At 39.9% G+C, this 12,761-nt stretch overlaps 2 protein-coding genes across 4 annotated transcripts in view; one reads left to right on the forward strand and one right to left on the reverse strand.

The window, feature by feature from the left end:
* LOC112145533 (leucine-rich repeat-containing protein 3) overlaps positions 1-3,112 on the forward strand; it is a 4,888-nt gene extending 1,776 nt beyond the window's left edge. The window contains exons 1-2 of one of the 2 annotated variants that reach the window (XM_024270821.2): positions 7-759; positions 1,269-3,112. In XM_024270821.2, coding sequence (XP_024126589.1) covers positions 1,323-2,180 — 858 coding nt within the window. In that variant the 5' untranslated portion in view covers positions 7-759; positions 1,269-1,322 and the 3' untranslated portion in view covers positions 2,181-3,112. Of the gene's footprint in view, positions 1-6; positions 760-1,268 lie in introns of those variants that run through there. The other variant, XM_024270820.2, reaches the window with a different exon arrangement.
* A 4,827-nt stretch (positions 3,113-7,939) lies between these two features.
* The window catches only part of col2a1b (collagen, type II, alpha 1b), a 50,031-nt gene continuing 45,209 nt past the window's right edge, over positions 7,940-12,761 (reverse strand). For both annotated transcript variants that reach the window (XM_024270236.2, XM_024270235.2), the window contains 9 exons: positions 11,681-11,788; positions 11,501-11,554; positions 11,286-11,393; positions 11,163-11,216; positions 10,908-11,015; positions 10,090-10,381; positions 9,694-9,878; positions 8,859-9,101; positions 7,940-8,776 (listed from right to left, as the gene is read on the reverse strand). In XM_024270236.2, the coding sequence (XP_024126004.1) occupies positions 8,630-8,776; positions 8,859-9,101; positions 9,694-9,878; positions 10,090-10,381; positions 10,908-11,015; positions 11,163-11,216; positions 11,286-11,393; positions 11,501-11,554; positions 11,681-11,788 (1,299 nt within the window). In that variant the 3' untranslated portion in view covers positions 7,940-8,629. The remainder of the gene's footprint in view (positions 8,777-8,858; positions 9,102-9,693; positions 9,879-10,089; positions 10,382-10,907; positions 11,016-11,162; positions 11,217-11,285; positions 11,394-11,500; positions 11,555-11,680; positions 11,789-12,761) is intronic.

A 12,761-nucleotide genomic window follows, 5' to 3' on the forward strand; every position in this document is an offset into this window, starting at 1 on the left:
AAAAAAAAAAAAAAAAAGAAGAAGACAAATCCCCACACTGGAATGAGCAGATGTCAGCACTGTCCACCTCTTTATTTGCTTTGGGAGTCTCCATCCGTCTATCTCATTTAACCTCCATAAGCAAACGACTATTATTTAGTTAACCAGGGATTTGTGTGCATCACTATTAATTATTTTGGTATGACGTGAGACAGTATATGGCATCCATAGGGGCCACTTGTGGCTTATATTTAGAAAACAAGCCACGTTCAGACCTCCCGTCGGTGTCTTGGGTCAATCAAAAACAACTTTTAATTTTATTATAAAAGCAGAAGGTGCTTGACATTTAAGAGGCTGGTCTTGTAATCAAATTCAAGCCGCCTCATGTGGTACAAAGACATCAGAAGACCACGTGAAAACAAGGGTGTTCTGGAGACGGCAGACACAAAAACAGAAGCTTCTCATGTCGTCCTCGAGTGGTTTTGCTTTTATGATTTCCAGACTTTCAGACGGCGTGTTTGAAAACTTTTGCCTTGTAACTGCGGGAGGAGAGCGCAGATGGCAACAGCTGAACTGCTGCTGGGCAATTTCTTTTCTAGCTATGTCACTTATTGACACTGTGGGACTCAGGCAGGATGGATGTTCTAGTCTTTAATAGTGTATTAGGCAATGCTCGGGCCATCGATCCCTCCTCTTTCTAGCCTCCATCTTTACAACTGCTATCTCACCCTTTGAAAGAAGATTGAGGAGCTGTGGCATCATGGGAAAATAAATAGAGAGGTAAATGAGATGAACATGTATCGATCATTACAATATGATGCCATTCCTTTCTGCTTTTTCAATGAGGGTTGTAAGAGAAAAGGGACAGAAAGAGTGCAAAGAGGAGCTAATCACGTCTAATGATTTATGTCCTTCTAATGCAGCAATGCAAGAAGAGATTCCAATCTTGTTTGGCCAATTAAACCATCATTACTGCTGCTTGGACTGTGATTAAATTAGAAAATTAGTGCTATGAAATATGCAGGCGCCTTTTCTGAAAGTTGAATTTCAACTCGCGGCTTTACCAAATCAGATCTGCAAAGAAACATGAGAAGATTTCTGACACCTTTTTTTTTTTCTATCCACGCATTTATTTTAATAAAAATGTATTGTCTCTTTTGCTACTGACCTTTCATTCTCCTCCTTTCAGATTAATCCTCTTGTGAGAGTTCATTCTGATTACACGTGCTTGCAGATTTAAAAACAAAGCCATCTTTTTCTGACTGACCTCTTTTCTCTCAATCTGTCAGATTCTCCCGAGTGCATTTGGGACCTGATGAGTGTCGGGAGGCTATGCTGAGGCCATGTGCTCAGCCTGGTATGAGGAGAAATGTTCTGCCATCGCTGACGGAAGGAGGAGAGGTAAAGGATCTGATCTCTACTCCTGCTTGTGCGTGTGGCTCTATTTCTCCACTCTATGGGGCCACGCCGCTCCGCAGTGCCCAGCCAGCTGCCACTGTGCCTGGGACACCGGCACGGTGCTCTGCTCGGACGCCGAGCTGCGGGCCATACCGGAGGGCATCCCCCCAGAGACCGTGTCACTCCACCTGGAGCGCAACTACATCCGCGAAATCCCCGAGAGTGCCTTCAGCCACCTCGTCCACCTGCGCGACCTGTACCTGTCGCACAACCGCATTGACTCGCTCGCCACAGGGGCTCTGAGGCACCTCGGCCCCGAGCTACGCATGCTGGACCTTTCGCACAACCACCTGAGGCACGCCAGCAGGGAGGAGTTCGGCTCCACCCGCGCAAAGACGCGTCTCTACCACAACCCCTGGCACTGTGACTGCGCTCTGCAGGAGCTGATGGAGACGCTGAACCTGGAGCCCGAGACGGTGAATGGGATCATCTGCGAGAGCTCCGTTCGGGGGGTGGGGGAAGGGAGCAGGTGGGAGGACCCGGGGTCGCACGGGGAGCACACGGGGCAGTCTCTGGTGAAGCTGCTGGACTCCGGCGTGAACTTCTGCAGCCTGCAGAGGAAGACCACCGACGTGGCCATGCTGGTGACCATGTTCGTGTGGTTCTTCATGGTCATCGTGTACGTCGTGTACTACGTTCGACAGAACCAGGCCGAGGCTCGCAGACATTTGGAGTATCTGAAAAGTTTGCCCAGCCCCCGAAAGACACCCACTGAAACGGACACCCTGAGTACTGGTTTCTGAGCTCTGCAGTAAAAGGGAATAAATAAATGATATGAGAAACTACCGTACTTTCCGGAATATATGTCGCAGGAGCAAAAAATGTCTAATCAGGAAGACGAAAACCATATATAAGTTGCTCTAGAGTATAAGTCGCACTTTTGATATTTCAGAACAAACCTGCCAAGCAAGGCATAGCTAAAAATAAATAAATAAATATAAGAATAGTAATCTTTTTATCCGTATAAGAAAAATATCAAAGTTTAAGAGGATTCTCTTCCATGTTTGCCTTATGCTAGGTTCACACTGGATGCGGAAGTGCTGTTAAGCGGAGCGGAGTGCGCGCGGCATCCGTTCTGTCCTGCAATTCACACCAGACACACATTTTTTTGTGATGATAGACCGAAGCTTCTGCTAGAGCTTTTTTTCGTTTTTGCCAACATCATGTTGTATGTTTATTTTCATCTCTACAGTCTGCTTAGATACAAAACCATGATTGCATTTGTCAATCGCAGTGTTTTATTATGAAAAATCGGTTATATTTCTCATGTATCTTGGTGTAACTTTCTGCCAGATTTGAAGTAGATCGCTCGCGGATCGCACATAAAAAAAAAGGCCAGGTGGCGAAATGATCCGCTGCATGGCACGAGCCTTCCGCGGAGGACTGCGGTGCTCACTTAACAAGGGCGGCGAATGGAAGCGGCTTCCGTTCCGCGTCCAGTGTGAACCAGGCGTTAGATGACATTTCTAGCAAATACTTATACTCAAATGCAGCTCCCTCTTGTGGATAATAGAGGAACAACTGCTAAAAGAAAACAGGTGTTTAATAGGAAAATAACAAACATATAAACTTGTTTATGTCTAAAAAAAAAAGAAACACAAAAAACGAAAAGTTTTTCCTGAGTATAAGTCGCACCCCTGGCTGAACAATGCAAAAAACTGTGACTTATACTCCAGAAAATACGGTAATTCTGATTAATTAATTTCTTACATGTGTTTATATTTTGTTTACATTAAGAGAAAAAGTAAAAAAAAAAAACAGCACAAAGGAAAGTTCAAGTAAGATAAAATGAAAATGAATCACCTTCTGTCTTCTGTTTTCTTTGGTCACCCAGCAGACCTCTTGCTGTGCACTTTTATCTTTCATTAAGCTGTAATTAGGACAGTCTGACCGGCTGACCCTTAATGAAGACTTGAAAGCCACTAATCAGCTGGAGTGTGTTTGTGAGTCGTAGTAATCGTAAAGTGTCCTCTTCTAATTGCTTGTTTTCTTTGAGGATCTATGGAAGCCTGCGTGCACACAAGCTGTTTGTTATTTTGTGCATTGTTACAGCCAGTTTCCGTATCGACGGTGTTGATTTTTTTTTTTTCTTTTTTCGCACATGTGCTGTTCAAACCTTTTCCAATTATGTTGACATGACACCGCGTTCTGTGGTGCCTCTGGAAAGCAGCTAATCGAAATGAGTTTCTTTTTCATAAAGACATTGGTGCAGGAGATTAATTATTTTGTCTGGAAGCTGCAGCAATCAGCTCAGAATTATTTGGTCAGGCTGAATCATTGACTGGTACAGGGAAATTTCAACCCACTTTCACGATGGATTTGTGATGATGCTGTCTTTTTTTTATTATTATTTTGTTGCCCCATTTTTCCAATTGGCTCTATAATAATTGAATCTATTATTTAAATCCTGCGAAAATAAGCAGATAATTTGAAATGAACTGAAATGATTGTCTGAGAAGTCTAAACATTTTAAGAAGGCATTTTTAGAAAAAAATAAAAAAGCCACTACAATGTTAGTGGATGAAAATCCTGCCTGGCTTTCTACAGATTTAGGGCCACCCCTGATTAAAAGTCACATCTCATTAGGTTGACTTGAATTGATTGTAATTACATTTACTGAAGAAATACCTGTTTACTGTGTCTAAGGGGAATGCAAATGTTTTTGACAAAACGGGAAGAAATAGTCCTTTAATTTCACATGAAAATGCGTAAAACCATTTTCAATATCCTGCTCCGAGTGTATTTTGAGGGTTTTATGTAGGATTATTGATGGTAAACAAGTCTGCAGAGGTGCCAAATTGTGTTTAGATAATATTCTTCCCTTTTATTTGTTTCTTCACCTGAATATTACTGGATTTCTATAACTACCAGGACAATGAAGAAAAATGAAAGAAGTGGTTAGGAAGATATGAGTTAATGTTGTCAATCCATAATGTCTTCTGTGCAGTAAACTGTTTGTCCAAAGCTTTACACAAACAGCAACCCATATTTTATCATATGAACATGCATTAAGTCATATCTATGGATGTCTAGTTTTAAATCAGTAAAACCTTCATCAAAATATTAGTTTTGATCATAAATAATCTTTTTTAAAAATAAATTTGTTTTAATTCAGCAGAATAATTTGGGCTCAGGTGAGAAAATCTCATCTTTATTTATGTGATTTAAAGCCAAAATTGGAAATAAGAGTTTTTTAAGGGGCAGGGTAGAAGTTTGGCTGTGGGGGTGAAGATGTCTGTCTTGATATGTCAATCACACGTTGACATTTTCCATTCTCTAAACCAGCAGCAGGTTTAAACACTCTTAATTTTAGCTCGGAATTTGATGGGATTAAGTGTAAACGTCAGTATTCATGAAATTTAATAGAAACTAACTGTTCCCCTTATTTTTTTTTTTGTGGTAACCGGTTCGCGATAAGAGCAGAACTTAGAAAAGGTCAGCGTTCTGTGAACTGTAATGTGCTACACGTGCTGTGTGTGTTTTGTAATCCTCGGAGAAAGAGCGGCTGGCTTAAGTCCGTTTTGTTCACACACTGTGCATTAGTCAGCTAAAATTGTTGCACTACATGTGTTTGTAAAAGTGGAAAAAAAAATGTTTGTTTGTGCTGCGTTGTTTGTGTGAATCAACATGGTATAAACATTTTCTGTGTTTACTGTTCTCCATATGTCTGATGTTAATGTGTCAGAACTCGTTTCCTGTAAATGTGTCTCATAGATTACCACGTTTTGACCCAAAATAATTCAGTGGGTAGATTTGAAGGATTTTTTTGTTAATAATTTGTCGAAATTAGTGTTTGATTACCCAAAAATGTGCAGAAAAGAATTAATTAAATTGTAAATTAAATTAAATTAATTAAATTAAATTAATTAATTAATTAAATTGTAAATAATAAAAAAATACAATTTTGGAGCAAAAGTAAGAAATCTTATGTTCCAATTAAGGATGCCACAAACAATTATTTTAATAGTCGACTAATTGACGATTATTTTTCCGATTAGTCGACTAATTGGGTCGTGAGATGTTCTTGCTAAATGCAGGAAAGTTAAGTCTACATGTCTTACGGAAAGACTAGATCTCTTTTGAAAGTAGAAGTTTCCTTTAGCAGAGAAATTTCTCAGAAAAGTACAGAAAACATTTAGCTAGCCTTGACAGTGTGGGGAAACGGCCCTCATTTTTATTCCACCGTTTTAGAGAATCATCTTTTTTTTAAGCTTTTTTGCTCTCTGTTGCGCTAATGTTAGCTTAGCTTACCTATATGATGATCCCTCTTCATCCTCTTCATACTCGGTCAAAACGTGCTTCCTCTTCAGGTGCTCATGCATCGCTGTACTGCTGCTGTGGAACACAAGTTCTGCCTTCCAGATATTGCTCTGGACACTTTTTTCTTTTATTTTTTTAGGCTTCCCACACTTTTCCAGCTTGTTATGGTCCATGAGTCTTCCTATAATTTCCTGTGTCATCGCTAGTGACCCTGAACAGTTCGATACGGGTTCCACGGTTTGATACAACATTTTTACCAATATATATTTTATTTATTCACCCCTTTGAGCTGCCTTTTGTAGGTCTGCTTATTCATGTCTTCGTTGCTGAGTCTGTTTGCTACCACTCTCCCCCTCCCTGCCACAAACTACTTTGCCCCTCCCTTCAGGAGTTGGAGCCCAGGAAAAGAAAAGTTTGTAAAAGTTTAGCATTTAGAATTTAACTCAATGCTAAAAACAACCGAGACAGTTATGGCTAGCTAGTTCTGTGGCCAACAAGCTAATGTTTGAAGACGTGCCACTATCATTCAAATCTGCCGTATGGGGACATCTTGGGTTTGCGGTCTAATATGATCGCCAGGGAGCGAAATCTGTTAACAAGATGTTCACTGTCTGAGATATTTGCCTCATCTCTATATCGTACAATGTGGGAAACACGTCCAACATGGCCGCCCATCTCTGACGTCATCACCCAGCCCTGTCACCGTCTAAAAGTTGAAGAACTAAGCAGGTAACCCAATCAAAACACCCTAGGTATATTTAAAAAAAATTACAGTGTAATCTCAAGAAAATATAAGACGCTATCAGAGTGTTTATTGCTAAAGCTGTGCAACCTTTTTTTTTCCAGTGTTTGATCATGAGAGCTTTCATTATTTAATGAAAACGGTTAAACCACAAACTGTGCCAGTCCATCCATATTTCACTTTTACATTTGATTACATTTACAAGAGTTCTATTTATCTGTGATTCTGCAATAGGTGCCAAGAAAAAAAAAATCTGATTTTTTTGTTATGTTGTTTCTGTTTGCAAAATAAATCATAATCTGTGGAATAGTAGGATTTCATGTTTTTCTTATTTTTTTGTTCAATACATCTCGAACCGTGACCCTCGTATCGAGGTACGTTTCGAACCGTGAGCAAACTGTATTGTTGCATCCCTAATTAGCACTATTGCGCATGTGTGTCAAAGACAATAGCAGACCCGGGATTAGAAAGCATGCTCCATAGTTTTGAGATAAAATAAAAAGATATTAAATACATAAAGAAACAGCTAAACATAGTCAACACTTCTAATATACTCATGGAAACCTCTGGTTTATTACTCCTGCGAAGTAAAGACCAAGGACGATGAAAAGAAGCAAGAAAAATAAATTATCCTTATGAGCTTATCAGCATTGTTTCCCATTTCCATGAATTAAAACAAGCACTCTTGTGTCTAAAAACCATATTCTACATCTGCCTTAAACCTAATATGTCCCCACTTTCCTACTTTACCCTTTAAGGAAGCCAAGACAAATATTTGGTGGAAGTAGGGCACAGGAGAAAACCAAAAAAACACTTCCTCACGTATTCCACCATAAAGGTAATGCAATAAAGAAATAAAGGCAAGTGTCATCTGTTACTTGGATTTGTTTTTTTATTTCCAATTTACATTAATTAAAACGTAACAAAAACATAATAATATTAATATAATAATGCCTTTTTTTATTAATAATAATACTATTAATAATCATTGAAAATATACACAACCTCAGACGAACTCCCCCTGTGTGGTTGCTGCTGTGAATCAGTCGAACACACCTGGATTCCTTTCGGGTTTGTTAGAGTGTGTAAATCAGAGGGTTCGTGCTGTGTGACGGGATGAGGGAGGGGGGTCACAGCAAACAGAGGACCAAACCAATATAAAATCCTGTGAGATTCAAAGGGATGGAGCTTGTTTTGATGGAGTTTTTCCACTGTGAGGTAGCTTTAAACACCAAAAGGAACAAAAAGATGAACAAATTTGTCCCTAAAAGCCTTAAATGTAAAACAAATGACAGATTTCTTTTTTTAATATAAGGTCGCTGAAGCAGGAAGTGAGGGGGGGGGGTCAAATTGGAACCCTGATATCCAACATCCCATTCTAAAAAATGCTCTTTTTTATCTCTCAGAAAGCTGTATATATATGTATACACACATATACATATATATACATATGTACAAGTCACTACATGTGAGAATCTGGTTGTAAAAAAACACAAGCTGTTTTACAACAATAGCACCATTGACTTTATTATAATACACAGCAATTTTTGATACACACGGTGGCAGCAGAAACAGGAGCTCCTGTACTCTCTCTCTCTGTTGTGTAGCTAGACTTTTGGTTTCAAACAGATATGTTGTTTTTTTTTTTTTTGGATGGGTAGGAGAAACTAGGAGAGGAAGGGACTAAAGTTCTATATATATATTTTTAACTTTAAATATGTGTAAACCCACTTTTTACTCACCTAGTCCTACAACACCTTGAGCCGAACCAAAACAATAAATAAATAACACCCACACATTGTTCTCCTGTTCCCTGGCATTTTCCTGTACCCTCATCCTTGTAGAAATGGGTGGTGGGGGGGAGGAGGGGGGGTGTTTTACAAAGAAAGAATTTTTAAGGAAAGGAAGGAGGGGAGAGCTGACTGGAGGCAATGCTGGATGAAACGCAAATGACAGTTACTGGTGCCACTCAGTGCAGATATCGTATGGAGTTCAACTTGGAAAAGCACTTTTTTCTTTTTTACTTTGAAAAGAGTCCCATTTAAAAAAAAAAAAAAGTGTCTTGATTTTTTTCTTTTCTTTTTTTGCTCTTTCTCTCCTTGTTTTTCAGAAGCGTGCTTCTCGTTCATTTTGTGTTTTCTTTTTCAAATTCCCACCTGTTCTTTCTCAAACTTTTGGATTCTTCGTGCTTTACAAGAAGCAGACCGGTCCCACGTCGACGCCAAACTCCTGGTCCGCTCCACCGATATCCATGGGGGCAATGTCCACAATGGGCAAGCGTGAGGTCTTCTGCGACCTGTATTCCATCACTGTCTTGCCCCATTTTCCTGTGTGTCCCTGTGCAGGAGATAAAAAAATAACACATAACTTCTCTGAAATCTTTTTTTTTTTTTTTTATAATCTTGACTGCGGTCCTCACCGTGCAGCCGTCTTCCATGACGCTGTAGGTAAAGCGGCTGTTGCCCTCAGCTCTGATCTCCACGTCGTTGGAGCCCTGCAGCAGCACGGCCTTCTTTAGGTTGCCCGTTGAGGCGTCCATGTAGGCCACGCTGTTCTTACAGTGGTACGTGAGGTTCTGAGACGCCTCGGTGGACAGCAGCCTCAGGAAGTTCATTTGAATGGAAGCGGTGTTGGGTGCCAAGCTCTCATCGCCATAATTGAACTGGAATTGATGGAGTCAGAATAACAAATAAACACATCGATTAAAGGTTCACTCCAAGGAAAATAGGGGTTTTAACATGTTCTTGTAGCATTTTTCATGGTGGAGGACATATATAGAATAATTTAAGATTAAAACTGTGTTTCTGAGTATTTATATCAAGTATATAAATATATATATATATATATCAAATATATATATATTTATATATATCAAAACTGTACAGCTGCATAACTCCGATGTCACTCGCCATTTTTTTGCTAGGCTAATGTTAGCTTGGGGTTGTGAGGGGCTGTAAGCTAGCAGGAGAGAGTGTAAACAAAGGGATGCTGGGATATCAACGTAGGATTACTTCCGCCCAAACAGTCCCGCCCACAACCCAGAAGTGAATCTGTAATAAGCTCTTGCAGCGCTGCGGGAAATGTCCTTTTGAAAAAGGACAAAGGCTTTTAGATTTTTGCTAAAAACTGCATAATCATGACTAAAAGACCTCTGGGAATTATTTTAAAATACAAGAAATATATAGTTGGAATGGAACTTAAACTCTAGTAAGTCATGGAAAGTAATCTGTCTAGAGCAGAAAAGTGAAACTTACGTGGAATCCTCCATTCATCGTCTCTCCAAACCAGACGTGTTTGCTTCTGCTCTTGCTTGACCACCAGTTCTTGCGAGGAATGCTGGAAGGGTTCGGGTAGACACAGGACTCGCCTGTCTCCATGTTGCAGAAGACCTTGATTGCATCCACCGTGCATCCCTGGTTTGGATCAATCCAGTAATCACCTGCACACAGGAAAAAAAAATACAAACAAAACAAGATGTGTTATGTACTGTTCTTAAAAACAGATTAAATAAGTATAACTAAACATTTCTTAACACCACCAAGCAGATTCGGCACAAATCTTCACTTTGTCAAACTCTAGCTCCTGACCAAACCGCCTGCCTGTGTTCTTATCTCGCCTCAATTCCCCCAATTCCTTTCGGCGTCACTCACCGCTCTTCCAGTCAGGATGACAGAGCTTCAGATCTCTGCAGGTGCGGGCAGGGTTCTTCTTGGACCCCTCTGGGCTGCGGATGTTCTCAATCTGGTTGTTAAGAGATTTGATTGTAGCGTCAACCTCTGCATCGTGCTGACGGAGGTTTCCAGCAGCAGCTTGGTCGGCCCTCATGTACCGGAGGGGATCGGGAGACTTCTCAGGCTGACCCAGACCAGCAAACGCAGACATGTCGATGCCGGGGCCTGGGGGACCTGGAGGACCGGGGGGTCCTGGGTTTCCAGGAGGACCCTAAGAGACAAAAGGGAGGTGACATTCTATCAATTAATATAATCCCAGATTTAAGATTGTTTTTTAAATTGTTTAAGTTTCCCCAAAAAGTTATGTTTTTACCCTTTCTTTTTTAAGGTAAAACTAGAACAACCAATTTTAAATAGAACAGGATAAAATAAATAAATAAAGTCAATTTAAATAGTCATCATGGCCACAAAAAAGCCACAAGTGGCTGGCACCACAAACAGCCTTATATACTTTTTTATTTTTATTTTTAAAGATGTTTTTTTCTGCAAAGCTCCTTTTTAAACTAAAGCATTAAAGCACTTAATAAATAAAGTTTTATTTGACTATAGATCCTTCTTTGTCTTTTTAAACTAACTCCAATACATTACAGTCCCCATGAACATGTATTACAATATGTTTTTTTTTTGTCATATACTTAATAAAACGTGTATTTATCTAGCCAAATTATCAGCACCAAGGTTACTTTGTTTGAATAAAATGATTGAGAAAGATTACATGATCGTAGAACTTTACTCACAGCTGGACCGGTGTCTCCACTGCGACCTCGAGGTCCAGGAGGTCCAATGGGTCCCGCTAGACCATTTGCACCATCCCTGCCAGCTGGGCCTACAGGTCCAGGCGGCCCCTAGAGAAGATGTATCGAATAATATATTAGTCTTAAAACAAATATATACTTTAGGCATCAATATATTTGTTTTAAATTAGCATTTGTCTAAATTTATAGTAATTTAGTCATTTCTAACTCCAGCTTTTAGAAAGTGTTGGAACTCACTCTTTGTCCAGCAGGCCCAGCAGGTCCAGTTGCTCCCTGGTCTCCAGCTTGACCCTATTGCACAGGAAGCTCAATAAATATCAGGAAAAAAAAAAGATTTAGTTATTCAAGTAGGTTACTTACTGGTGGTCCTGGGAGACCCTGCAGACCAGTGAAACCTCGGTGTCCCTTTTGTCCCCTCTCACCGCCTTCTCCAGCCTCACCCTTGTCACCGCGAGGTCCTTGTGGTCCCTGTGAACACGTGGAAACATCATATCTGATTGAAAACTTGCTGGAGGAAGGATTTTGATTTCAAAACCTGATTTCACTTTTCAAGTTTGTTCATGCAGGACTCATACCGGCATTCCTCTAGCTCCGGCGGGTCCTGCAGGTCCGGCAGGTCCTTGTGGACCCTAAAAATAAAAAATAAATAAAAAATGTTATTTTCATGGGAAATCTATGCACATACTTATTTAATGCCACATTAAATTTTGCCTGTTATTTTTTCACTATTTGTTTGTGTTGGAGTCATTACTTACTGGCTCTCCTCTGTCTCCCTGTTTACCAGTGGGACCCACAGGGCCTGGAGCCCCCGGAGCCCCTGGGGCGCCAGAGGCACCTGCAGGGCCAGTGTTTCCACGATCACCCTGCAGAAAAAAAGAGTGTGACAGAGAAAAACAATATCAGAAAAAGTGGTTCATATATGAAGACTGCAGCAGGAACAACAAATGATGTTAACCCTTTGACACTGGAGCTCCAGTCTTTGTGTTGTTTGATTTACTGTAATTTTTCAATCATTAACACAATCAACGTGATTCTCCTTCATAATCTACTAGAATCACATTGATTGTTTTAAAACAGGGGTCCCCAAACTACGACACGCAGGCAGGATCCGGCTAAATTAGACATGTTTCCAGTTTTTTAGGCAAATTTATAATTTAGCTAATTTTCAGCTAAATGCTAGCCTGTTTTGGCTAATTTAGGCTTTTTTCAGTTTTTCTGGCTAAAAATTGAGTTTAGCGAACATTTTAGCTTCGTGCTAGTTTTTTTTTGGGCAGAGTTAGACATTTTTCCAATTTTTTAGGCTAATTTGGCATTTAGCTAGTATTTCAGCTACATGCTAGCTGTTTTAACTAATTTAGGCTTTTTTCAGTCCTTAGGCTATTTTGAAGTTTTGCTAATATTTCAGCGACATGCTAGCTATTTTGGCTAATTTAGAATTTTTTGAGTTGTTTCAAGTAATTTGGTACTTTGCTAATATTTTAGCTAGCTATCGGCTTTAGCATTTTCAGCTATCAGTGTTTTCAGCAATCAGCTCGAGTGTTTTTAGCTATCACTTTAAGCATCTTCAGCTATTAATCTATCACAGGTAATTCTATATATCTAGTTTTTAAAATGTTTTAGTATTATTTTTTCTGTGAAGATTACAAAAATTAATAATGAAAAATTTGGCTCTGTGTGGCTTTCTGGAAAACTGTAAATGTTTACGTTTTGGCTGTGATTGTTACACTTTTTCTGTTAGCCTACAAACCGACCCCAGCCCCCCATCAGAGAAGAAAACAGTTTAGTGGCCCTCACAAGAAAAGGTTTGGAGATCCCTGGTGTTAATGATTGAAAAGT

This window comes from Oryzias melastigma, linkage group LG5, assembly GCF_002922805.2.
Source record: "Oryzias melastigma strain HK-1 linkage group LG5, ASM292280v2, whole genome shotgun sequence".
In the NCBI taxonomy this organism is placed as follows: domain Eukaryota; kingdom Metazoa; phylum Chordata; class Actinopteri; order Beloniformes; family Adrianichthyidae; genus Oryzias; species Oryzias melastigma.